Below are 27,261 nucleotides of genomic sequence, written 5' to 3'. Positions count from 1 at the left end.
ATCAAGGGCATTCAGGAAACTGTCAGACCAATGTGGCATACCAGGCTAGGGACAGGCAGTCTGGAAGACGGAAGGCCACTGTGAGAAGCCCTCACAGAGATGGGTAGAAATGACATGGGTCAAAATGGGGACAGAGGGCTGGAGAGATGGCTTAGCGGTTAAGCACTTGCCTGTGAAGCCTAAGGACCCCGGTTCGAGGCTCGGTTCTCCAGGTCCCACGTTAGCCAGATGCACAAGGGGGCGCACGCGTCTGGAGTTCGTTTGCAGAGGCTGGAAGCCCTGGCGCGCCCATTCTCTCTCTCCCTCTATCTGTCTTTCTCTCTATGTCTGTTGCTCTCAAATAAATAAATTAAAAATTAAAAAAAAAAAATGGGGGCAGAGTCACAGAGAGAAAGGGCTAAGCCTAGAAGAGTAGAACTGACAGCAATCCAGAGCAGCTGTTTGCAGGGACAGAAACGCTGTGGCTGGAGGGGAGAAGACAATGAGCTTGAACTGGAGGGGAGAAGACAGTGAACTTGAAGTGCAGTGGGCACAGTGGAGTGGCAGCGAAGACACAGCGATGGAAGCCTCCCTTGGACAGCTGGAATAGTAACAGCGATGTGGCTTGATTTGCATAGCCTGTCGTCCTCTCTCCTTGCAAACCCATGTGTCACTCCTCTCTCACCTCATTCATCAGCGTTTGCCTGCTAGATGCATCTGCTTCGTCCTTGGACTTCATGTCCCAGTGAAAACCCGATTTAAACTGCTCACCATCTTCTCGGTCAGTGATCTGTACAATGAAGATGCTGTTAGTAATGTGTCCTTCAGAGAAGAGAAAGAAAATGCATCATACATAGCTAAATTTGGGGAATTTCTCCTAAGGCTCCACTGCAAGGCATCTTAGCTGCCCTATAAGGCACATGGTGCTGTCAGTCTCCCTGGGGTTTCATCTATGCCTTCAGCCAAGAGCCCAGATCAAGCCCCTCCCGTGTGTGAAGCTCTATTGGGCAGCATGATTTAAAATGCTCCTGCAGGGCTGGAGAGATGGCTCAGCAGTTAAGGCACTTGCCTGTGAAGCCTAAGGACCCTGGTTCAATTTCCCAGTATCCACGAGAGTTCGTTTGCAGTGGCTGGAGGCCCTGGCACGTTATCTCTCTATCTGCCTCTCTCCCACATAAATAAATAATTTTAAAAAGGCTCAGGTAAATTCACCACGTGCTTAACATGCGGCAGAGTTACCCCAAAAAACACTGGACATCACAGTAATGCTTCTCTCTCTCATCTGTATAATAATCACCACCCATGCTGGGTTCCCAGTTTCACAGAGACATTCTCCATGATATAATTTAACCTTTAATGTCTTGATTGGTAATAGTCTTAGGGTTCACACTTGTGTGCAGGTGTAAGGTAGGAGTCAAGTTTATCTTTTCCACACGAATATCCAAGCATAGACATTTCCAGCCTTTGAACTAAGATCTAGTGTACATGTGTCAAATCCAGCACTTTATTGGAAGATCAATCCTGCTACACTGAATTACAGTGATTTCTTTGTTACTAGCTCCATTTCTGGACTGTGTTCTAGTCCACTGGCCTGTCTATTGTGGTACCAATCCTTCACTGGGTGAGTTGGTAATGTTTGTATAGTAAATCTTAAATTCCGGTAACATAAGTCCTTCAATTTTGTTCCTTAAGATTTCTTGGCTACTCTAGAAACTTTGTGATTTTATAGCCATTTTAAAGACAGTTTCCTAATGTCTACAATCCACACCATGAGTTTGACATGAATAACATGGTAATATGGATATCATGCCCATATATAGATCAATTTGGGAAGAACTAACATTTGAACATGTTCATGATTTGGAGATGAGCAAAGATTTCTTAAAGAGAATACTGAAAGAAAGAAAAACTCCAAAGGATTTAGGTTCAAACCAATATACCATAATTTGTTAGGTCTGAGATGGAACCCCAAAAATCTTCAGTTTTGAAAGTGAAACTCTTGCTTTTATAGATATGGAGGAAACAAGATCAGAGGAAAAAAAGGTAGGAAGTCTAGTTTCTAGTCTACATGACTGTATGTGTCTGACATTTCAGGCCTCTTACTGCCCAAGGCTGCCCCATGCCAACCCATGGGTGCCTGTTAATACATAAGCTGAGATGGTTTACATGCTTCCTTTCTCGTACTTTGAGAAACTATTGTGAGCATGTAATAAACTTGAGGAAGGGTTTCTGTTGTGGAGAGACTCCTTCAGCATGATAAGATATGTGACCACACTCCCAGCTCCTACCCGCCAGAGGCAGTAATTCCCCTCTCCCAGTTGTGACAATCACAGATGTTCCACATAATCACCAAATGCTTCCCGTGGCTAAAAAGAAAAATTCTAGAGTGCCATGAATCAGAAACACACGACGAAAACAGATGCCCTTGTCCTACACCCAGAAAGCCTATCTGCTGAGTGTGCAAGCCTGCACCACAGGGACCTTTGGCAAGAAGCATGTCTCGCTGGGGAGACGAGTGAGGGAATAAGCCAAGCAGCCATAAAGCTACCGGTAGCCGTGAGCATGGAGGGCTAAGTTCATTCCCTGAATAGACATGAGCCCTGCAAGGTGTTTCATTCTCTAGAAATTCCATTCACTGCCACCAAACAGGAAATCCTGCCTTAGCAAATATTTATTTTTCAATGACTGGCATTTAAGAAGCAGAAAGCTGTAAGTCTCCCTCAAATGCCAGCTCAAAATTTTAACTCTACATCACCACATGGAAGCATCCCTTTACTTCTGTTTTTTTTTTGTTGTTGTTGTTTATTTTAGCATAAGGACAATGAATTTGTTTCTTACTGAGTTGGCAGAGTCTCCCACAGGGACAAACTGATGATCACAAAGTCATCCATCACACAACCACGGGAAAGTTATAAGATTTGGGGCCGAGCAATGGTTGTTGTCTATTTAAAATTTTCCCTTGTGGGAAGGGAGGGGAAAGGAATCTCAGCTGTCAAGTGCTTGAACACACACCAGACACACCCATGAAGACACATAGCACATACGCATGTATACTCCATATACATTGGCACACCAACACATACAAGATACACACATGCATGATCAGGAGCAGACATACACACCGAACATGCCCCGATATTCACAACACATACACCTATGCATACAATACATATACATGCACACATACATACGTATATGTGCATATGATACAAATATATACATCTCATTTTATATAAATGTGCATATAAATATTCATATAAATATGCAGGCCATATGCATGTAGGCAATACATATGAATGTGTGCATGCATGCACCTGTGTACATCACATATACCCATATATATATGTGCATATCCAGTCACACAAATGCATACAGCCCTTACGCAAGCATGTATACGTAGTCAAACACACGCAAACCAATAGACACACACAGGCCTCCTGAGAAGCTCGCACGACTGTCTGTGGCTGGAAATAGAATAGTGGATCATCCTAGCTTCATGCCAGGTTGGCATGTCATACACACTTAAAAGAACGTGAGTCTGGTGCTGCCTCAAGGAGAGGTCAGTGCTGTGTCTCGTGTTGTGTGACTGTGATTCAGCTGAAGTTTAAGGGAGGCTGGGAATGTCCAGACAGTGCAGATCTTCCAGTACAGGGCAGAATACACACAACAGTATTCTGATCGTGAACACATCACCCTGTACACAACTACGGAAACATCTGGACATGGGGAATCAAAGGCCAGTTCTCTTGCACTGTTTCAGAGCTTACCACCCCACATCTGGCATATCCAACCTTGTGACCCCGCAACACAGCACTGCCATTTCTCTCTCTCTACAAAGACCACACTACAGGGGCTGGAGAAGTTGCTCAATGGTTAAGGCATTTGCCTGCAAATTATAATGACCCGGGTTTGATTCCCCAGGACCCACATAAATCCAGATGCACAGAGCAGCACATGTATCTGGAGTTCGTTTGCAGCAGCTAGAGGCCCTGACATGCCTATTTTTTTCCTCTCTCTCGTTGCAAATAAATAAATAACAATATTTAAAACTGAAGAATTTTTAAAGTTCATACTAGACAATCATGCGATCAAGTTACAAAAAAAAAATCACAAAGAAACTCACAATGTCTTAAGTTACTTTACCATTCTGTGTTGAGCCACATTGATAGCTGTTCTGGGCCAGATGTAGCCCACAAACCAAAGGTCAGACAGAGCTGCTAAGTCTGTACACAGGTGGGCCAGTAGTGTGGATTCTATAGCTAGAGAGATCTGGATTTGCAGCCAGTGGCCACATTATGTTACCTCTCTGAGTTTCAGCTTTCTTACCAGCAGAATGAGGTAAGAACCGTATCTGCTTCATGGGGCTGTGATGCATATGGAGTGAATTAAGCAATTCTCCAGGCAGTACAATACACACTTGTTAAATGAAAATAGAGAGCTCATAATAAATGCAGAGTGCCTAGGGATCCAGGTCTGGAACTGCCAGGTGTAAGGACAAAAGTTCTGACCCCAGAAGACAGCCTGGTGGGCACCGAAGTGGGGTGACATCAGGAAAGGAGTGACGGGCGAGCAGAGATTACTAGCGAGTCCTCCATCTACTGGGTAATTTTCTAAATTTAGAACTCTCCTAAGCTCCATCCCACAGAGCAACTTCTCAAGGTGCCTGGGTGAGAGAAGGCCAGCGATTCATCGTTTTAACAGATGGAAGAGTTCCACCAGCAGTTGGGTAGCTGGCCAAACTTCATTCTTGGATTTATCAATGTGCCCTTCTTAAATATTCCCACCTTGTCATCCTCCATGTCCCAATCCCACCTCCCAAACTAAACTTCATTGCCTAATCAAAATGTCACCAACCCATTCTTGCCCTAAAGGAAAAGTGAGATTTCAGGCAAACTTATGATGGTTAAGTTTTGTGTCAACTTGATCTGCTTGGGAATCCACAGATATTCCTCATGAGTGGGTCTCTGAGGTTGCTTCCATTCCAGGGAGAATTCACTAAAGGAGGAATCCTTGAGTTTCCGGGCTACAAATTGCTATTGTTGGGCTGCCATGAAGTAATCCAATAAATTCCCTTTTAACACAATTCATTCTATCAGTTCTGTTCCTCTAGAGAACACTGGCTAATACATTACTGAATTCAGGGAGACTGCAGGTGTAGAACTGAGAGGCTTTAATTTTATGTACCTAAATATTACAGAAGAAGGAGAAGAAGGGCCCTGTGATATTTTCCAACAGTGCAAATTTTGTTTTATGTGTTAGTAAGTATCTAATGTATGCAAGACCTATTGTATAAACTAATACCACTGTATCCAAATCTGTCCAGGCATAAAGATTAAGCTAGAATGAAAGACCTCAAATCTTGAATCTAAGTTACCCTGTGTATTGACCGCTATGGTTGAAGGAGAACAAAGAGCAACATTTGTCGCCTTAAGGGCACTTTGAGTGCACATGTGGCGGAACAAACAATCATATATAGATAGAGACACTTAAAAACCAACAGGTGTCTGAGCCAAAGGACTCTCTTTAAAGGCTATTTCGAAATGCAAAAAATTAAGTGACTTACCCCACCCATGGCTCCCACAGACTTCTTCACATTGAGACTTACTGGAGTGTGATAGACACTAGTGAAAGTGTTGTTTTTGGGGTTGTGACTGCAAGAAGAACAGAAATAAACCAAAATGAGAAATGCACTGCATCCAAGATGACTGGCTGACTCTTGGTAAAAGCACAACCACCTTTGCAAATTGATAAGTGTAAAGTGTCATAATTGATTTCACAATTTTCTAGGCAATAAATCATTTTTATGAGAGAGAGAGAGCCTCCAGCCACTGCAATTGAATTCCAGGTATCTTGTGCGCATTTGTGACCTTGTGTATGTGACACCTTGTGGGTCCTTATGCTTCACAGGCAAGCGCCTTAACCATTAAGCCATCTCTTCAGTCCCCAGGCAATGAATCTTAATAAAAAAAATCTCAAATCAAATAAGTTCAATATATTGTATAACCTAAAAATGCTAAATTTAACTGGATATGATCACCTGAAAGCAACAATTACTTCAAAGAAAACTTTGAAGCTGTGTATATGCATATCTGTGGCAGTCAGATTGTTCTGAACAGTTCATGAGTTGGCATGCATGTTGTAATAGTGGGTAGATTTGGTCTTTTGCTTATGCAAAATTTGAAATTTTCTGGGCATTGAAAGAAACCTCATGTTAGGTCTCCTCAGTGCTTCAGAACAAACAAACACCTGGGAAAAGGCATTTCCTGGAGCATCTGATCTTTGGTTTGGATACATGTTGAAAAGGGACCAAACATCCAGGGGTTGTGGCCAGGGTGTCAAACACTTACGCGTGACAGTATGGCTTTTTCTGGTGACTGACGAAGTTATTAACTGACAGCATCATCTTGCAGACTTCACAGTGAAAACATGCTTTATGCCATATCTGCAAGTCATACAGAGAAGACTTGGCAGTTACCTATTTCTCCTAGACTCAGGATTCTTATATCTTACAGTAAAAATATGAGATAAAATGGTGCTAAAATTTAAAAACCCCCACATGACTATAATATATTAAATAAGTAGGAAACTTTCTTTTTCTTATGGCAACGTGAAAGATCTAGAAACCAGCAGAACCTAATAAAGGTAGGAAAACACATCTTGTTATGGTTCAAAATAAAACACCTCCTTCTGTTCATAGGCAAGAAGATAAATGTCCCGTGCTTGTTAGTATTCCCATGCCCGAGAACTTGTCCACTGACCTGATCTATACAGCTGATCTTCTCAGCAGGATAAACCCCATAGCCACACCTGGAGCAAGCCTGCATGTTCATCCTGGAGTCTGAAGACAGAAGATGAAGAGAGGGAGCAGGCAAGATCTACAAAGAGGACCCCCCAGACAAGTCACTCGGATCCCCACCTCCGTTAAAACTCCTGTGTGCGCCTTGATCCTTCAGAACCCAACTTCCACTTTCCTTTGCTGACCTTCTGGGTTGGTATCAGCAGCTGGTTGGCTTTTAAAGCTGCCTCTTACTCAAGGGACTATTTTGGCAACTCACTGGGCACGCATGCGTCTGGGAACCAAGGTGGAGGTATTTCTAGCTGACATGCTTCTGTAAATAGAAAAGTGAACTCACGACAACATCATGTTTGTGTGGATGACCAAATCCTGGGGTGGGATCAGGCTGCGTGGAACAGTTGAAGGCTAGCTGTGATCATAGCCCAGGAAAAGAACCAAAAGAATGACCACACCCCCGCGGAGTGGATTTAGAAAAGCTGACTACGAGCATCTGATGACTAACTTCTAACACAGCTCCCCAAAATATGAGGGTAAAACAGAATTGATTCACTCTTTGAAAAAGGTAAACATCAGATTTGTACTTTGGCAATTATTTTTAATTTTATTTACTTATTTATTTGAGAGCAACAGACAGAGGGAGAAAGAGACAGAGAGAGCGAGAGAGAGAATGGGCATTCCAGGGCCTCCAGCCACTGTAAACAAACTCCAGACGCGTGCGCCCTCTTGTGCATCTAGCTAATGTGGGTCCTGGGGAATCGAACCTCGAACCAGGGTCCTTAGGCTTCCCAGGTAAGCACTTAACCACTAAGCCATCTCTCCAGCCCAACTTTGGCAATATTATAACAGTGAAACTAGAAATTTTAAAGATTCATTTGTGTTCAGCTTCTACTGGGACTCCAAAACATCAGAACAAACTGGAATGCTGGGTGTTGAGGCTGTTTTTTTCTCTTAGAATGTTCCCAAAAGGCCCTTCTGCTCATTCCCTTCCTCGCAGGCTTTAACAGGGGTGGCCTGATCACAAAAAAATCTGTCCTCCTGGCTTGGTAAAGCACCTGTCACCTTCAGTCTCTGTGTACAAGTCACCTAACATACCTTCTGCAAAATGACGCCTCCGCTGGGCCCCGCCCCAGGAGCTCATCCCTCTCCCCTCCAGCCACCTGCTGTGCGATCTTTGTGGTATTTATTGCCACCCAAAACATTGAACATTAATGTATATGTTGTTTAAAAATCGTGACACAACCATTGAAATATAATACTTGAGTTCATGGTGACACACACACACACACACACACACACACACACACACGCACAAGCTCCAGGGTCTAGAAGGCGTGGAACTTCAGATATGCCCAGTAAGCTTCTAGAAAATGAGTGGAATAGACCTAATGCTCTCACCAGAAGGCTTACAGAGGCCAGGTGAGAAGCCATACGTCACAGCAAGAGCTTCTCACGGGGATGAAAATACTCTCCACCCAAAGCGTTCAACACTCCGCAATGCCAACCAACTATGGTCAGCATGGGCGCTGTTCTCAGCATTGCCAAGCGCTCTGAACACTGAAGTTAGAAAGCTCCATTTACCCATGGAATTCCTTAAATAAATAAATAAATAAATAAATAAATAAAACACTGGGACTAAAAATAAAAACCGGGTCATGGGCAATATTTTTCTAGCAAGCAATCAATTTGCAACCTTCGGCCTCAATTTTCTGAGCTGAGGCTGGGTGTCCGCAGCAGGTAGAGAAAACAGTAATCAGTGGTATTTTTGTGTTCTGCCAGGACAGCCGGAGGAGAGAAAGAAGCTGCAAAGAAAATAGAGAAGAGACTAAGGGAAATTGAGGTCTGAACTCGACTGTACATGGGGCACAAGGTCGCCCTCTCTGCACAAGGAAGGGACCCAAAACAGCAGCTCCAGGCTCAGCAGGATCCAGGCCACAGCACTGACACCAGCCTGGGCAAGCGGGAACAGAAACCCTGGATGCTATGCTCTGGACCAGACGTCTCAAGCTCCCCCTGGGAATGGAGTCAGAGCTCCCCCAAATCGCCAAAAACAAACTTCCCCCAGCCCAGTCTTAGAAGGCTGAGGAATCAGAGTTTATTTCACTGATGGAAAATCTTTACTGTGACTTGAAGTTTGAGGGGGAAGAGGGAATCTGTGTTAAATATCCTACAAAGATAATTTTTAAAATATTTTATTGTGGGCTGGAGAGATGGCTTAGCAGTTAAGGCACTTGCCTGCAAAGCCTAAGGACCCACCTCCAATCTCTCTCCAGATCCCACACAAGCCAGGTTCACAAAGATGAGTCAAGCACAAGGTTGCACTAGGTGCCCACCAGGTGGCACACGCATCCAGAGTTAGATGTCAGTGGCTGAAGCCCTGGAGTGCCAGTTCTCTCTCTCTCTCTCTCTCTCTCTCTCTCTTTCTTGCTTTCACTCTCTCTATAACAAAATAAAACAAAAGAAAGAAAAAATATTTCATTTAGCCAGGAATGGTGGACATGCCCTTAATTCCAGCACTTGGGAGGCAGATGTAGGAGGATCACTGTGAGTTTGAGGCCACCCTGAGACTACAGAGTGAATTCCAGGTCATCCTGCACTAGAGAAAAATCCTACCTCCAACACACACACACACACACACACACACACACTAGAGAGAGAATGAACAAGAATGAGAATGAGAATGAATGGGCATGCCAGGGTAATGAACTCCAGATGCATGCACCAGTTTGTGCATCTGACTTTACATGGATGCTGGAATTTGAACCAGGGCCTTCAGACTTTGCAAACAAGTACCTTTAACCACTGAGCAATCTCCCCAGTTTCCCACAAAGATAATTTAATTAAACAGCACTTTTGTGATTGTGGTGAGGTATAATGTCACCTATTGGGAGCCAAATTATCTTGGGCTCACTTAGCCCCTAAGTAGCCATTTATTACCCGAGTCTGTATTTGACCTAACACCCTTATGAACATCAAGTAAAATAAACGCACCCCTTAGCTTCCACCCACCCAAAGACTAAGACATTGTCAGGTAGCATCTGAGCCCTGTAGCCGAGATGTCCCTCTTTGCTGTACCATGTTTACCGAATGTTTCCCACCAGTGTATTTGAAAATCTGAATGATGGCTTTCTTTGTTCTGTTAATATAAAAACCTCATGAAACTGTCACCACATTGGAGTATGGTATTTAGAATATCCTGAACCTGTGATCCCAAGTCCAGTAGTTTGAATAAATGTCCCCCAATAGATTCAGGAGTTTTGTCAAAGCTTCATAGATTTCCAGCTACGTGGCTGGAGGAGATGTGGCTAGATGGAGCTTAGGGTCCAGCCCTAAGGTGTGGTGGTGGGTTTAGAATTCTAGTCTAAACATATGCAAAGTGTCTGAGTTCTACCTGGAGTTCCAGGAGTGTGCCTGCCTTTGCTTGTGGTGTGGCTTTTGGGTGGTGGCTTGTAGCTTTTCTCACTCTGTTTGGACCTGTGAAAGTGGGCCAGCTGCTTCTTTTTTCTTTCTGAAGTTTTTATTTTTATTCTTATTTTTTATTATTAACAACTTCAATAATTACAGACAATAAACCATAATAGTTCCTCCCTCCCCCCTCACTTTCCCCTTTGCAAACCCACTCTCCATTGTATCCCCTCCCCCCAATCAATCTCTCTTTTATTTTGATGTCATTTTTTCCTCCTATTATGCTGTTCTTATGTAGGTAATGCCGGGCACTGCAAGGTCATGGATATCCAGGGCATTTTGTGTCTGGGAGAGTGATTGCAAGGAGTCCTACCCTTATTTGGCTCTTACATTCTTTCTGCCACCTCTTCTGCAATGGATGCTGAACCTTGGAAAGTATGATACAGACATTTCAGTGCTGAGCACTCCTCTGTCATTTCTTCTCAGCACTATGGTACCTTTTGAGTTGTCCCACAGGTCACCACCATCTGAAAAGAGAAGCTTCTCTAACCAAAAGTGAGAGTAGCATTAATAGATGGGTATGAGCATTAAGAGAAGTGCTTACCAGGCAGTTTGGTGAGCATAATATATGCTTTTAGCCAGGCACCAGCAGGCATGACAACTATAGGGCTCATGACTTGCTCCATCATATGTTGTCAATGTCAGGCATGAGTTCCCTCCCCAGAGCAGGTCTCCAGTCCAATTACAGAGCAATTGGTTTCCCACATAACAGACATGCCACTATTGTACCCATTGGCTCATTTGGCCTGCCTGGCCCAACTTAAGGCTTGCAGTGTCCACTATTGTTTATCTCCACTGATGATTTCTCTCTCCTATGGAGCTGCAAACTGTGTAACTTTTTCCACCTTTCTGTCAGCTGGTCTACATGGAGGAGGTTTTCAGCTCAGCTGCAGCAAGGTTCTCAGTGACATTGCAGCCCAAGCATGTGGAGTCTTCAGCAATAGGATCTTATTTCAATTTCTATTGGGGGAACCAAGAGCCTTGGCAATGCTCAGTAATGTTTTAGGGGCATCAGGGACCTCCCTGGCCAACAACTCACTGGAAGGTATCTCATCCCTGGCACTGAAAATTTTCTATTAACAATCTATGGCTTCTGGGTGTGCCATTGTCCAAAACATAGGTTTCCATATGCTTATTCATACCCTCTTAGATTTTGATTAATCCTCCGCCAACCCTTTCTTTACTCAATCTCTTCCCCTAATATCATTTAAGGCATTCCAACCCCAGTAATCTGTTCATCTACTTACATGTATAAAATACCATCCCCTTAACTCCTCCCCTCTCCTCCCTTCCTTATGGCCCCCTTTCTGGCTTACTGGCCTCTGCTACTGGGTTTTATTCCAACTCACATACAAGTCCAAACATTTGTAACTAGGATCCACATATGAGAGAGAACACTTGGTTCTTGGCTTTCTGGGCCTGGCTTACCTCACTAAGTATAGTCTTTTCCAGGTCCTTCCATTTCTCTACAAATATCATTTTTCTTTGATGCTGTGTAAAACTCCATTGTATAAACATACCACATCATCATTATCCTCTCATCAGTTGAGGGATGTCTAGGCTGGTTCCATTTCCTAGCTATTGTGAGTAGACTGGCAATAAACATGTATGTGCAAATATCTCTAAGGTAGTGTGTGAGTCCTTAGGATATATGCCTAGGAGTGGTATAGCTGGGTCATATGGTAAATCTATTTTTAGCTGTCTTGGGAACCTCCACATTCCCACCAACAGTGTAGAAGGGTTCTTCTTTTACCGCATGCTCACCAGAATTTATTGTCATTTGTTTTCTTGCTAATAGCCATTCTGACAGGAGTGAGATGGAATCTCAAAGTAGTTTTTAGTTACATTTCCCTGATGGCTAATGATATGAAAGAATTTTTTTTCAGATGTTTATATGCCATCTGTATTTCTTCTTTTGAGAACTCTGTATTAGATTCCATAGCCAGTTTTTAATTGGGCTCTTTGATTTCTTATTATTTAGTTTTTTTAGTTCTTTGTATATCCTGGATGTTACAGGATATTAATCCTCTGTCAGATGTATAGCTGGCAAAGATTTTCTCCCATTCTGTAGGTTGCCTCTTTGCTCTAGTCACAGTATCATTTGCTGTTAAAAAAAAAAAAAATGTAATTTCATGAGGTCCCAGTAGTTGATTAGTGGTTTTATTGCCTAAGCAATTGGGGTTATATTCAGAAAGTCTTTGCCAAGACCAATATGTTGAAGGGTTTCCCCTACTTTTTCCTCCACCAGTTTCAGTTTCAGGTCTGATATTAAGGTCTTTGTTCCATTTGGACATAATTCTTGTACATGGAGAGAGATAAGGATCTATTTTCATCCTTCTACAGATACATATCCAGTTTTCCCAACACCATTTGCTGAAGATGCTGTCTTTTCTCCAATGAGTATTTTTGGCATTTTTGTCAAAGATCAGGTGGCTATTATTACTGGGACTTACATCTGGGTCCTCTATTCTGTTCCTTTGATCTACATATCTGCTTTTGTGCCAGTACCAGGCTGTTTTTGTTACTATGGCTCTATAATATAGGTTAAAATCAGGTATGATGATACCACCAGCCTTAATTTGTTGCTCAAAATTGTTTTTGCTATTCAAGGATTTTTGTGCTTCCAAATGAATTTTAGGATTTTTTTTATTACTGTGAAGAATGCCATTGGAATTTTAATGGAGATTGCAATTAATGTGTAGATTGCTTTTGGTAAAATTGACATTTTCACAATGTTGATTCTTCCAGTCCAAGAACATGGGATATCTTCCTAATTCCTAGTGTCTTCTGCAATTTCTGTCTTGAGTGTTTTAAAGTTTTCATTGTAGAGATCCTTGACTTCCTTGGTTAGGTATATTTCAAGGCACTTTATTTTTTTGAGGCAATTGTGGATGGAAGTAATTCCCTGATTTCATCTTCAGCATGTTTGTTGTTAGTATAAAGGAAGACTACTGATTTCTATGTATTTATTTTGTAGCTTGCTACATTGCTAAAAGTGTTTATCATTTCTAACAGTTTGCTGATAGAATCCTTAGAGTACTTTATGTGTAGAATCATTTAATCTGCAAGTAATGATAATTTGATATCTTGCTTTTCAATTTGTATCTTTTTCATGTGAGTCTCTTGCCTTATTGCCGTATCCAAGACTTCTAGTACTATATCAAACAAAAGTGGAGACAGTGGACACCCTGTCTTCTTCCTGATTTTAGTGAAAAAGCTTCAAGTTTTTCTCCATTTACTATTATGTTGGCTGTAGATTTGTCATAAATAGCCTATATTAGGTTGAGATATATTCCTCTATTCCCAGTTTCTGTAGGACTTTTTTTTCCTTTTTATTGATAACTTCCATGCTTACAAACAATAAACCATGATAATTCTCTCCCCTCTCCCACTTTCCCTTTCACAAATCTACACTCCATAATATTCCCTGCTTCTCTCCATTAGTCTCTCTTTTATTTTAATGAAATCATCTTTTTCTCCTATTATGAGGGTCTTGTGAAGGTAGTGCCAGGCACTGCAAGGTCATGGATATCACGGCCAATTTCTTCCTGGTCATTCACGCTGTAAGCAATCCTATCCTTCCTTTGGCTCTTATGTTGTTTCTGCCACTTCTTCTGCAATGGAGGCTGAGCCTTGGATGGTGTGATAGGGATGTTTCAGTGCTGAACATTCCTCCATCACATCTTCTCAGCACTATGGTGGCTTTTGGGTCATCTCAGTGGTCACCACAATCTGAAAAGAGAAGCTTCTCTAACCATTATATGAACATTAAGTGAAGTGCCTACAAGGCAGTTTGGTGAGCATAATATATGCATTTAGCCAGACAAGAGCAGGCATTACACTCCTAATGCTCATGACCATAGGCTTTTGGTTAGGTTTTCAGTCCCAGGAATGTATCCCTTGCCATAGAGCAGGTCTCCAGTACAATTAGAGAGCAGCTGGTTTCCCCTATAACAGGCATGTCACTACTGCACCCGTAGGCTCATTTGGCCTGGCTGGCAAAACTTGAGGCTTGCAGTGTCCACTGTTTTCACCACTGATAGCTTCTGTCTCCCATAAGGCTGCATGTAGTGCAGCTTTTTCTAGCTATTTTCAGCTGCTCTACTGGGAGAAGGTTTTCAGTTTAGCCCCAGCTTGATTTCTCAGTAACCTTGCAGCCCAGGCCCAGTCATATGAAGCCTATAGCAATAGGGTCTTATCATCTATTCCTGGTGGAAAACCAAGAGCCTTGGCAGGAGCCTGTAATGTTTTGCAGCCATCAGGGACATCCCTGGCCAATAACTCACTGGAAGGTATCCCATCCCTGGCACTGAAATTTCTCGAGTAACAATCTATGGCTTCTGGGTGTGCCATTATCCAAAAAAGTAGGTTATCATGTGGCTTATTCACATTATCCTGAATTTTGATTAACCTTCCCCCCACACTCCTTTTACTCAACCCCTCACCTCACCTAGGCCATTTCATCTTCAGTAATCTGTCCATCTGCTTACATATATACAGTATCATCCTCTTAAGTCCGTCTCTTTCCTACCTCCTTTATAACCCTTTGTAGCTTACTGGCCTCTGCTACTGATTTTTACTCCAACTCACTCACAAGTCTGGACATTTGTAACTAGGATCCACATACGAGAGAAAACATGCAACAGTTGGCTTTCTGGACCTGGATAATCTCATTAGTATAATCCTTTCCAGGTTCATCCATTTCCCTGCAAATTTTATAATTTCATTTTTCTTTACCACTAAATAGAATAGCACACCTTTATTATCCATTTATCTGTTGACGGACATCTAGGCTGGTTCCATTTTCTAACTATTGTGACTAAAGCAGCAATAAACATGGTAGAGCAAGTGTCCCTAAGGCAGTGAGAAGAGTCCTTAGGACAAATGCCTAGGAGTGCTATAGCTGGGTCATGTGGTAAATCTATTTTCAGCTGTCTCAGGAACCTCCACACTGATTTCCACAATGACTGTACCAGACTACATTTCCACCAACAGTGTAGAAAAGTTCCCCTTTTTCTACATCCTCACCAACATTCACTGTCATTTGTTTTCTTGATGATAGCCATTCTGACAGGAGTGAGATGGAATCTGAAAGTAGTTTTAATTTGCATTTCCCTGATGGCTAAGGATGAAAACACTTTTTTTTTTTTTAAATTTTTATTAACATTTTCCATGATTATAAAATATATCCCATGGTAATTCCCTCCCTCCCCACCCCCACACTTTCCCGTTTGAAATTCCATTCTCAATCATATTACCTCCCCATTACAATCATTGTAATTACATATATACAATATCAACCTATTAAGTATCCTCCTTCCTTCCTTCTCCACCCTTTATGTCTCCTTTTCAACTTACTGGCCTCTGCTACTAAGTATTTTCATTCTCACACAGAAGCCCAGTCAGCTGTAGCTAGGATCCCCATATGAGAGAGAACATGTGGCGCTTGGCTTTCTGGGCCTGGGTTACCTGACTTAGTATAATACTTTCCAGGTCCATCCATTTTTCTGCAAATTTCATAACTTCATTTTTCTTTACCGCTAAGTAGAACTCCATTGTATAAATGTACCACATCTTCATTATCCACTCATCTGTTGAGGGACATCTAGGCTGGTTCCATTTCCCAGCTATTATAAATTGAGCAGCAATAAACATGGTTGAGCATGTACTTCTAAGGAAATGAGATGAGTCCTTTGGATATATGCCTAGGAGTGCTATAGCTGGGTCATATGGTAGATCAATCTCTAGCTGCTTTAGGAACCTCCACACTGTTTTCCACAATGGCTGGACCAGATTGCATTCCCACCAGCAGTGCAGAAGGGTTCCTTTTTTTCCACATCCCCGCCAACATTTATGATCATTTGTTTTCATGATGGAGGCCAATCTGACAGGAGTGAGATGGAATCTCAATGTAGTTTTAATCTGCATTTCCCTGATGACTAGTGACGTAGAACATTTTTTTAGGTGCTTATATGCCATTCGTATTTCTTCCTTTGAGAACTCTCTATTTAGCTCCTTAGCCCATTTTTTGATAGGCTTGTTTGATTCCTTATTGGTTAACTTTTTTAGTTCTTTGTATATCCTAGATATTAATCCTCTATCAGATATATAGCTGGCGAAGATTTTTTCCCATTCTGTAGGTTGCCTCTTTGCTTTTTTCACTGTGTCCTTTGCGGTGCAAAATCTTTGTAATTTCATTAGGTCCCAGTGGTTAATCTGTGGTTTTATTGCCTGAGCAATTGGGGTTGTATTTAGAAAGTCTTTGCCAAGACCAATATGTTGGAGGGTTTCCCCAACTTTTTCCTCTAGCAGTTTCAAAGTTTCCGGTCTGATGTTAAGGTCTTTAATCCATTTGGACTTAATTCTTGTGCATGGCGAGAGAGAAGAATCTATTTTCATCCTTCTGCAGATATTTATCCAGTTTTCAAAACACCATTTGCTGAAGAGGCTGTCTCTTCTCCAATGAGTATTTTTGGCATTTTTATCGAATATCAGGTGGCTATAGCTACTTGGGCTTACATCTGGGTCCTCTATTCTGTTCCACTGATCTACATGTCTGTTTTTGTGCCAGTACCATGCTGTTTTTGTTACTATGGCTCTGTAGTATAGGTTAAAATCAGGTATGGTGATACCACCAGCCTCTTTTTTGTTGCTCAGTATTATTTTAGATATTCGAGGTTTTTTGTGATTCCAAATGAATTTTTGGATTGTTTTTTCTATTTCCATGAAGAAAGCCTTTGGAATTTTGATAGGGATTGCATTAAATGTGTAGATTGCTTTAGGTAAGATTGCCATTTTCACGATATTGATTCTTCCAAGCCAGGAACAAGGGATGTTTCTCCACTTTCTAGTGTCTTCTGCAATTTCTCGCTTGAGTGTTTTAAAGTTCTCATTGTATAGATCCTTTACTTCCTTGGTTAGGTTTATTCCAAGGTATTTTATTTTTTTTGATGCAATTGTGAATGGGAGTGATTCTCTGATTTCATCCTCTGTGTGTTTGTTGTTAGCATATACGAAGGCTACTGATTTCTGTGTATTTATTTTGTATCCTGCTACATTGCTGTAGGTTTTGATCGGCTCTAACAGCTTGCTAGTAGAGTCTTTAGGGTCCTTTATGTATAGAATCATGTCATCTGCAAATAATGATAACTTGATTTCTTCCTTTCCAATTTGTATCCCTTTTATATGTGTCTCTTGCCTTATTGCTATGGCTAAGACTTCCAAAACTATATTAAATAGAAGTGGAGACAGTGGACACCCTTGTCTTGTTCCTGATTTTAGTGGAAAAGCTTCCAGTTTTTCCCCATTTAGTAATATGTTGGCTGTAGGCTTGTCATAAATAGCCTTTATTATATTGAGATATGTTCCTTCTATTCCCAGTCTCTGTAGGACTTTTATCATGAAGGGATGTTGGATTTTGTCAAATGCTTTCTCTGCATCTAATGAGATGATCATGTGATTTTTGTCCTTCAACCCATTTATGTAATGTATTACATTTATAGATTTGCGTATGTTGAACCATCCCTGCATCTCTGGGATAAAGCCTACTTGGTCAGGGTGAATGATCTTTTTGATATACTCTTGTATTCTGTTTGCCAATATTTTGTTGAGAATTTTTGCATCTATGTTCATGAGGGAGATTGGTCTGTAATTTTCTTTTTTTGTTCTATCTTTGCCTGGTTTTGGTATCAGGGTGATGCTGGCCTCATAGAAGGAGTTTGGTAGGATTCCTTCTTTTTCTATTTCCTGGAAAAGATTAAGAAGCAATGGTGTTAGCTCTTCCTTAAAAGTCTGGTAAAATTCAGCAGTGAATCCATCCGGGCCTGGGCTTTTTTTAGTTGGGAGATTATTGATAACTGCTCGGATCTCCATGTTTGTTATAGGTCTATTTAAGTGATTAATCTCATTTTGATTTAATTTAGGTAGGTCATATAGATCAAGGAAATCATCCATTTCTTACAGATTTTCATACTTTGTGGAGTATATGCTTTTATAGTATGTCCCTATAATTTTTTGAATTTCTCTGGAATCTGTTGTGATGTTACCTTGTTCATCTCTGATTTTATTAATTTGTGTCTCTTCTCTCTTTCTTTTGGTCAGATTTGCTAAGGGTTTATCAATCTTGTTTATCCTTTCAAAGAACCAACTCTTTGTTTCATTAATTCTTTGGATTGTTCTTTTTGTTTCTATTTCATTAATTTCTGCCCTAATCTTTATTATTTCTTCCCGTCCACTACTTTTTGGTTTGCCTTGTTCTTCTTTTTCCAAGGCTTTAAGGCGAAGCATTAGGTCGTTTACTTGCGACCTTTCTAATTTCTTAATATAGGCACTTAAGGCTATAAATTTACCTCTTAGAACTGCCTTCATTGTGTCCCAGAGATTTTGGTATGTTGTGTTCTCATTATCATTTGACTCTATAAATTTTTTGATTTCCTTTTTGATTTCTTCATTGACCCACTCATCATTTAGTAGTGTATTGTTTAGTTTCCATGATTTTGTGTATGCTCTATAGCCTTTCTTGCTACTGATTTGTAGTTTAATTCCATTGTGGTCAGATAGAATGCAAGGAATTATTTCAATTTTCCTGAATTTGTTAAGATTTGCTTTGTGTCCTAATATATGGTCTATTTTAGAGAATGTTCCATGTGCTGCTGAAAAGAATGTATATTCTGCAGCCTTTGGATGAAATGTCCTGTATATATCTGTTAGATCCATTCCTTCTATGACCTCATTTAGTCCAGATGCCTCTCTGTTTATTCTTTCCCTGGATGACCTGTCAATTGATGAGAGTGGGGTGTTAAAGTCACCCACCACCACTGTGTTTGGTGTTATCTGTGACCTTAGTTCTAATAGTGTTTGTTTGACGAATTTGGGAGCCCCCATGTTAGGTGCATATATGTTTAGGATTGTAATGTCCTCCTGTTGGAGTGTGCCCTTAATCAATATAAAGTGACCTTCCTTATCTTTCTTGACTAACGTCGGACTAAAGTCTACCCTGTCTGATATTAGGATAGCAACCCCTGCTTGTTTTCTAGGCCCATTTGCTTGAAACACCGTCTTCCAACCTTTCACCCTAAGATAATGTCTATCCTTTGTAGAAAGGTGAGTTTCTTGGAGACAACAAATTGTAGGATCCTGCTTTTTAACCCAGTCTGCAAATCTATGTCTTTTTGTTGGGGCATTGAGACCGTTGATATTAAGAGATATTATTGAAAGGTGTGTATTTATGTTTGCCATTTGTGTGTGTGTGTGTGTGTATTACTTGTTCTACCTGTGCTCTCTTCTGTTAACTGGTATTTGAGTATAGCTGGTTTTTTCTAGGTTCCTTATATGTGTGCTTTTCCTTTTGTTCAGCATGGAGGATTCTATCAAGTATTTTCTGTAGAGCTGGTTTTGTCTTCAGATACTCCTTTAACCTGCTTTTGTCATGGAATGTCTTTATTTCTCCATCTATTTGGATGGATAACTTTGCAGGATAAAGTAACCTTGGTTGACAGTTGTTATCTTTCAGAACTTGGAATATATCACTCCAAGCCCTTCTGGCTTTAAAAGTTTGTGTTGAATAATCTGCTGTAATCCTGATGGGCTTGCTTTTGTAGGTAACTGGATTTTTCTCTCTAACTGCTTTCAATATTTTTTCTTTGGTTTGTGTGTTTGGAAGTTTGAGTATAATGTGGCGAGGAGAGTTTCTTTCTGGGTTTTGTCTGGCTGGGGTTCTAAAGGCTTCCTGAATCTGTATTGGCACCTCTTTCCCAATTTGGGGAAAATTTTCCTCTATGATTTTGTTGAAGATGCCTACTATGCCTCTGGAGTGGAGTTCTTCTCCTTCTACTATGCCCTGAATTCTTATATTGGATCTTTTCATAGTGTCCCGAATATCTTGAAATTCCCACTCATACTTTTCTATAAGTTTGTCTTTCTCTTTGTTGGACTGCATTAGGTCTGCCACCTGATCTTCTAGCTTAGATATTCTGTCCTCTCCCTCATCCATCCTACTGATGAGATTTTCTACAGAGTTTTTTATTTCATTAACTGTGTTCTTCATTGCTAGTAATTCTGACTGGTTTTTCTTTATTATTTCTATTTCTCTATTTATGTCTTGTATTGCCTTCTTTATTTCATTAAATTGGTGTCCTGCCTCTTCTTTGATTCCTTTGATTTCCTCTTTGATTTCCTCTTTGATTTCTTCTTTGATTGTTTTCATGTGTTCTTTGACCTCTTTGAACATATTTATAATTATTCTTTTGAACTCTTTCTCAGGCATTTCCTCTAACTCTTTCTCACTGGAGGACATTTCCGATGCATTAATACTTTTAGGTGGATTTATATTGTCTTGCTTTTTAGTGTTTCTTGTGTTATAATGTATATATTTTTGCATCTTGGATTAAGTTAATGCTTGGATTTTCTAGCTAGCTGTGTATTCTTAGCTGTATCAATTGATTTGATGTAATATATTTTCAGGGTAGGACCTTAAGGTATTAGGTGTGGCTCTTAAGACTCTCAGAGTATCTACAAAGATGTTCTTAGGGGTTGAGTTTCCCTGCTATAGGAGTATTCAAGCAGGCTGAGTGGAATAAAATACTGGTAGATTCTGAAATTTAACTAAACACTGTACACATTCAATCAAAAGCAGCCCCGAGTATGTATGCAAGAGTAGTTATTATAATGACCAGATCCTCTATCAACAAAGAGGTTTAGATTTCTGGTCTGTTGAGGTATCCAAGTCAGCTTGTGACCATGTGAGACCCTTCCCTGGTGCAATCACAGTTACCTTGGGTGATTGTGGTCTCAGTCAAGTTGCTGCCTGGGTCGTCGGGCTGCTGTTCTGATTTCTGGAGCTGGGCACTTGCTTTTCCTACGGGGCAAACTGAGCCGCTGCTGCTGCCCCAAAGCCGCTGCTGCGGGATCTGCCGCCGCCGCCGCTCCTGGGTCCGCTGCTGCTGGGGCCGCTGGTACCGGTGCTGGAGCCACTGAAGTTGCTGCCGAACTCTGCTCCTGCTTGGGTCCCGCTGTCAGCCCAAGTTGGCGTGGCCGGGTCCCGGGCCGCTGCTGTGTTCGCTGGAGCTGGGTTCAGGTGGTGGGGGAGGGGAGGGAGCCGGGGCTGCTCTGGTTGTCTCGCTTCTCCACGTGTGCTTCTACCTCGCGGTCTGCTCTTCCCTCCGGTGCTCGCTGCCGCTCTCCCCTCACGTTTCCCGAGTTGCGGAGAGCGCGGTGTGAGGGGAAAATCCCGCACCTGGCTTGTCCTGCGGCTCGAGCCGAGAGTGTGGCGGCTTTCTGCCGCTCCGCGGCTGCGGCGGGTGGCCGAGTCGCCCCGGAGCCGCTGTTCCCGCCTGTGCAGGCTCTGGATGCTCTATAACTCTTGCACTTCTCCGCTGCCGCCTCAACTTCCTATACACCTCACTTTTTAGTAAAAGTGTGTATTTTGCTGAGTTTTTTTGGTCTTTTTCCCCCCTAGGCTGCTTTGGCGTGGTGCCTGCGCCGCCATCTTAACCGGAAGTCCGAAAACACTTTTTAGATGTTTGTACGTGATCTTTATTTCTTCTTATGAGAATTTTCTATTTAGTTCCATAGCCCATTTATTAATTGGGTTGATTGATTTCTTATTGTTTAGTTTTTTTTTTAGTTCTTTGTATATTCTGGATATTAATCCTCTACCAGATGTACAGCGGCCAAAGATTTTCTCCCATTATGTAGGTTGTCTCTCTTCTCTATTCACAGTGTCCTTTGATGTACAAAAGCTTTGTAATTTCATGAGATCCCAGTGGTTGATTAGTAGTTTGATCTCCTGAGCAAGTGGGGTTATATTCAGAAAGTCATTGTCTATGCCAATATGTCAAAGGGATTACCCTACTTTTTCCTCTTGCAGTTTCAAAGTTTCAGGTCTGATATTAAGGCCTCTGACCCATTTGGACTCGATTCTTGTGCATGGTGAATGACAAGGACCGATTTTCATCCTTCTACATATAGATATCCAGTTTTCCAAGCACCACTTGTGGAAGAGGCTATCTTTTCTCCAATGATTTTTTTTCATTGATTCCTGCCCTAATCTTTATTATTTCTTCCCATCTACTGGTTTTTGGTTGGCCTTGTTCTTCCTTTTCCCTTAAGGTGAAGCATTAAGTTATTCAATTATGATTTTTCTAATTTTTTAATATAAGCACCTAAAACTGATGACTAGGTGCCACCTTTTCTGAAATGTGCAGGGATGCTGGCCCAGGTTTCTTGAGAGAGAGCCTGACAACTCCAGGACTTATAAGGAATGGTATTTTCTTTCCACCCAATGACTGAGGCCATAGGACTCTTGCTTCTGGGTTGAACACCACTCACATAGGTTCTTTAATTCCTTCTTGACTTGTGTTGAATAGGAACTGACTTGCTTACCTTTGATCAGAATAAGATTCCTAACTACACAGGTCAGGTGGTGGACAAGGAGGCCCTCTGTCTTCAGAAACCTGTGTGAGCACATTTTCATTCCCCCCAACTCCCCAAGGAGGGAAAAAGTATTTACTTATTTAAATACATAGAGAAGAGAAAGGGACAGATACATGGAATGGGCACAGCAGGTACCTGAGCCCACACGAGCGCCTCCTTGCGCATTGGGCTCGTGTGCATCCTGCTAGCGTGCCAGGGATTCGAACCAAGCTCCTTTGGCTTCAGAGTCAAAGGCTCTAACTGCTAAGCCATTTCCCAGTTCCCACACCTCCTGCGGCTGTTTATCTTTTCCCTTTCTTTTGCCAGCTAGGCTTGAATTCTAGTACCGGGTGACCTGGAACTCAGGATGTAGCCTCGGGGTGGCTGCAATGTCAGGCTCATCCTCTTATCTCTGCCGGCAGTAAAGGTGCCTGCCACGACTTCCAGCTCCCTGTGTTTATGATACTCAAGTGTCTGATCATTGAAACTCCAAGATCAAATGAAAACTATGCAAGACAGGTCAAAGGTTACAAACAGGCCTAAATGTTTGTCCTTCAACAGGGATACCCTAGAGAGAAATATGTATATGACTTCCATTTGACCCACAGACATTGCTATCATTTTCTGGCAAGTAAATATCATTCCAGTACAATATACAAGAACCTGTTTGGCAAACTGGAGACGCTGGGTGCAGTGTCATCTACAATGTCACCATAAAGCATAGGCATGCCTGCTCTTTTTCTTCCATGTCACATGAGAGTTTCTCATGATTGTGAGGAGCAAGTAAGGCCACGACAAATTCTAACTGTGTTCACAGTGGACCGTGTGTTACGTACTTACTGTGTTTTCCTTGATATCTGTGAACGTTACTCAATGAACGAGGGGCACGTCCGTGATTTTCCCATACTTACCCGCCTGGTCTTCATCCCATCTGCGTCCATTGTCGGGTCACGATGATTCTTGAGAGCCTGCGAATGGCTATACAAACCCTCGGAATGTAAGTTTTGACCCCGACACTCCTAATTCTTTCTGGCCTGGCTTCGGCAATTTTGCCCTGGGCCACTTAGGCATAAAGAATGTTGGTACTTGCATATGGGTTTTACGTTACTCATATTTCCTTTCCCCTTCCGACCTCGGGAGACTCCTGTGTGTCTACTGCCTCAAAGAGTTGGTTGGTCCTCTTGCTAGAAAGGGGCTCAGCACTCATTGTTAGTGTCTCACTTTATCTGCAACCTCTGCGAGTCCCAGGCGGATGGGACCACTTAAGTCACATGTGTGTCTGGGGCCTCCTTTCCCTAGCACACAGAGACTACCTGCATCTTCATGGCATTCTCTTTGACATAATGGAACTTCCCCTGTATCTTCAAGATTCCTTCCTACAGGGCTGGATAAATGGCTTAGTGGTTAAGGCACTTTTCTGCAAAACCTGGTATCCAGGTTCAAGTCCCCAGGACCCACATAAGCTAGATGCACATGGGGGCACATGTGTTTGGAGTTCATTTGCAGCAGCTGGAGGTCCTGGCACACCCATTCTTTCTCTTTCTCTCTCTGTCTGTCCCTCTCTCTCTCTTTACCTCTCCCTGACTATTCCCCCCCCCTCTCTCAAATAAATAAATAAAAATAAAATATTTTTTAAAAATCCATCCACCATAACTGTGCCTGGTCTGGAAGTTCCTCTCAGTGAAGCTGTTTTGATGTACTAGGACTCTGCAATGGCTACTGTGGAGGCCATTTGCTAGGGATGGAAGTTTTCTCGGCTGCTCTAGCTGGAGGAGTGGAATTGGGAAATCCAGAGACTGTCAGTCACTGGTTATGATACTAGACCTGAACTGCAGAAGTTTGATGTCTGCTTAAGGGTTATTGAGTTTGCATTGTTCTAGTCTCTCCCTGTTATGCCTTATAGCAGTTGAAAATGTTTGCTCTGTGCCTTTATATGTTGAAGGTGTATAACTCGTTTGATTTTACAGGACTCACAGGGATTATATCATGCCACCCAAGTCCAAGTCAGTGAGAGCCCACAATTTTCTCAACCTTTGGGATTGGTTCAGATAACCTGGGTCTTGGCCTGGGTTCTCTAGAAAACAGAATCTGGAGGAAAGGACTGTATCCCAGGACTTGACTTAGAAGCGTGCATTTGGGTACTAGGGAGATGGATCAGAGGACACAGTGCTTGTCAAGTAAACATGAGTACCTGAATTGAGATCCTCAACATCCACACAAACACTGGTGGGAATGCAGCCCGCCGCTAACCCCAGAACCAAGGAGGCAGAGACAATGAAGCCCCAGGTCAAGCTGTCTAGCTATAACGGCTGAATCTGTGAGCTCTGGGCTGGAGTGACTCCGCCTCAGTAAATAAAAGTGAAGAGTGATCAAGGAAAACAGCTGACACCAACTTCTGGCCTCCACACTCACATCACACATACACACACACTCACACGTACCCACATGCATGCTAGCATACATCCGTACATGCACATACACCCCTCCCGCACACACACACACACACACACACACTACACATTCAGATGTATAAGCCAGGAAACAGGAGAGAGGAGTCAGAAAGTAAGGGAGATAACATGAGGGTTGGGTCTCAAGGTGGCCACCACCTGTTATAAGCTGATTATTCCTTTTTATTTTTTTTCTCTGTGAGGCAAGCCCAGCAGACTGATCTTTTTTTAATGAGAAAGAGAAGAGAATTAGCACATCAGGTATTCCAGACCCTGCAATCAAAATCCAGATGCATGCACCACCCCCCCCTTGTGCACGTGTGACATTGCATGCTTTTATCACTGTGCTTCTGGCTTATGTGGGACCTGGAGAGTCGAACATGAGTCCTTAGGCTTTGCAGGCAAGTGCCTTAACCTCTAAGCCATCTGTAAAGCCCCCTCTAAGTTGGTTATTCTTTTTATTTATTTATTTGTTTGTTTGTTTTTTGGGGATGGGTCTCACTCTGGCTCAGGCTGACCTGGAATTCACTATGTAGTCTCAGAGTGGCCTTAAACTCTCAACAAACCTCCTACCTCTGCCTACCCAGCCCAGTGCTGGGATTAAAGGCTTACGCCACCATGCCCGCCGTTTATTCTTATCTAAAATGTTTGAGATCAGAAATGCTTTGAATTACAATTCTTATCTTTAGAATGTGGCATTTTTACATATAGATCATGAAATATCTTGGGTATGCAACTCATACATAAATACGAAATTCATTTGTATTTCATATATTTTAAACACATAGCAGAAAGTAATTTTATGCATTTTTTATTTTATTGACAACTTTCATAATTGTAAACAATATCCCATGGTCATTCCCCCCACTTTCCCCTTTGAAATGCCACTCTCCATCATCCCCCCTCCCCCTCCCAACCAATGCCTCTCTTATTTTGATGTCACCACCTTTTCTTCCTATTATGAAGGTCTGTGTAGGTAGTGCCAGGCACTGTGAGGTCATGGATATTCAGGTCATTTTATGTCTGGAGGAGCACATTATAAGGAGTCCTACCCTTCCTTTGGCTCTTACATTCTTTCTGCCACCTCTTCCACAATGGACCCTGAGCCTTGGAAAGTATTATAGAGGTATTTCAGTGCTGAGCACTCCTCTGTCACTTTTTCTCAGCACCATGTTGCCCTCTGAGATATCCCAAGGTCAGTGCCATCTGAAAAGAGAAGCTTCTCTAACAAAAGTGAGAGTAGCATTAACACATGGGTATGAACATTATGCAATATTTTTAATTACATGCATAAAATGCAAAATTAAAGCAAGAGCAAATGAAACAAAAGGGGGGGTATTGTATCATTATAGTCCTTTTTCTGCAGCTCTTGTGTGAAATGTTTCCTTTGTGGCATCATGTTGGTGCTCAAAAAGTTGTGGGTTTTGGATTTTTGGATTGGGCATGCTTAACCAATTTAAAGTACAATGGACCACTTGACCTCCTTGGTCAAGGAGTCATGTGTATTGTCATCATCTTGTTAGCCATTTTTTGAATACCTAAGTGAAATTGCTACACGTGGTAGCAACACACCTTTAATGCCACTCAAGAGGCAGAAGTAGGAGGATCACTGTGAGTTCAAGGCCACCTGAGACTACATAGTGAATTCCAGGTCAGCCTGGGCTAGATTGAGACCCTACCTCAAAAAAAAAAAAAAAAAAAAAAAGAATATCTAAGAGAAGCAAATTAAAGGGCAGAAAGATTCATCTTGGCTCTTGGTTTCAGAGGGTTCACCCACGGCTGGCTTTCCCCACTGTGTAGGCCTGAAGTGATTGAGAAACAAGACAGCAGGAATGTGGTGGAGGAAATGACTCACCTCTGGCAGGTAGGAAAAAGAGAGAGCAGTTAACTGAAAGGGACCAGAACCCAGACACACCCTTCTAAGGTATGTCCCCCGTGGCCTACTTCCTCCACCTGGGCCCTGACAAGGGATGCTGAGAGGAAGTAAAGTAGCCCCTGAGAAGGGTTTGCTACACTCTGCAGTCAGCAGAGCCCGGCACGTGGGTCTAGTAGCGGTGAGATGGGCTAGATCACACAGTGCTTTGGTGATCCCCCATGGGCATGTTTCTGCCAGCACCACCCCATGTTGCTTTGGCCTTGTCAGAAGTCGTGGTCAAGGGGGCGCTG

At 42.2% G+C, this 27,261-nt stretch overlaps 1 protein-coding gene across 5 annotated transcripts in view; it reads right to left on the bottom strand.

Annotated features, from left to right (window-relative positions):
- The window catches only part of LOC101607061 (nebulin related anchoring protein), an 82,678-nt gene extending 75,869 nt beyond the window's left edge, over positions 1-6,809 (bottom strand). For all 5 annotated transcript variants that reach the window (XM_004659320.2, XM_004659319.2, XM_045155554.1 and 2 more), the window contains exons 1-4: positions 6,738-6,809; positions 6,327-6,421; positions 5,543-5,630; positions 665-769 (exon numbers count right to left, since the gene is read on the bottom strand). In XM_004659320.2, the coding sequence (XP_004659377.2) occupies positions 665-769; positions 5,543-5,630; positions 6,327-6,421; positions 6,738-6,809 (360 nt within the window). The remainder of the gene's footprint in view (positions 1-664; positions 770-5,542; positions 5,631-6,326; positions 6,422-6,737) is intronic.
- Positions 6,810-27,261: the final 20,452 nt, after the last annotated feature.

Source organism: Jaculus jaculus, chromosome 1 (assembly GCF_020740685.1).
Source record: "Jaculus jaculus isolate mJacJac1 chromosome 1, mJacJac1.mat.Y.cur, whole genome shotgun sequence".
NCBI lineage: Eukaryota > Metazoa > Chordata > Mammalia > Rodentia > Dipodidae > Jaculus > Jaculus jaculus.
The sequence above is the reverse complement of the archived record's forward strand: the minus strand, read 5'-3'. Positions and strand labels throughout refer to the sequence as shown.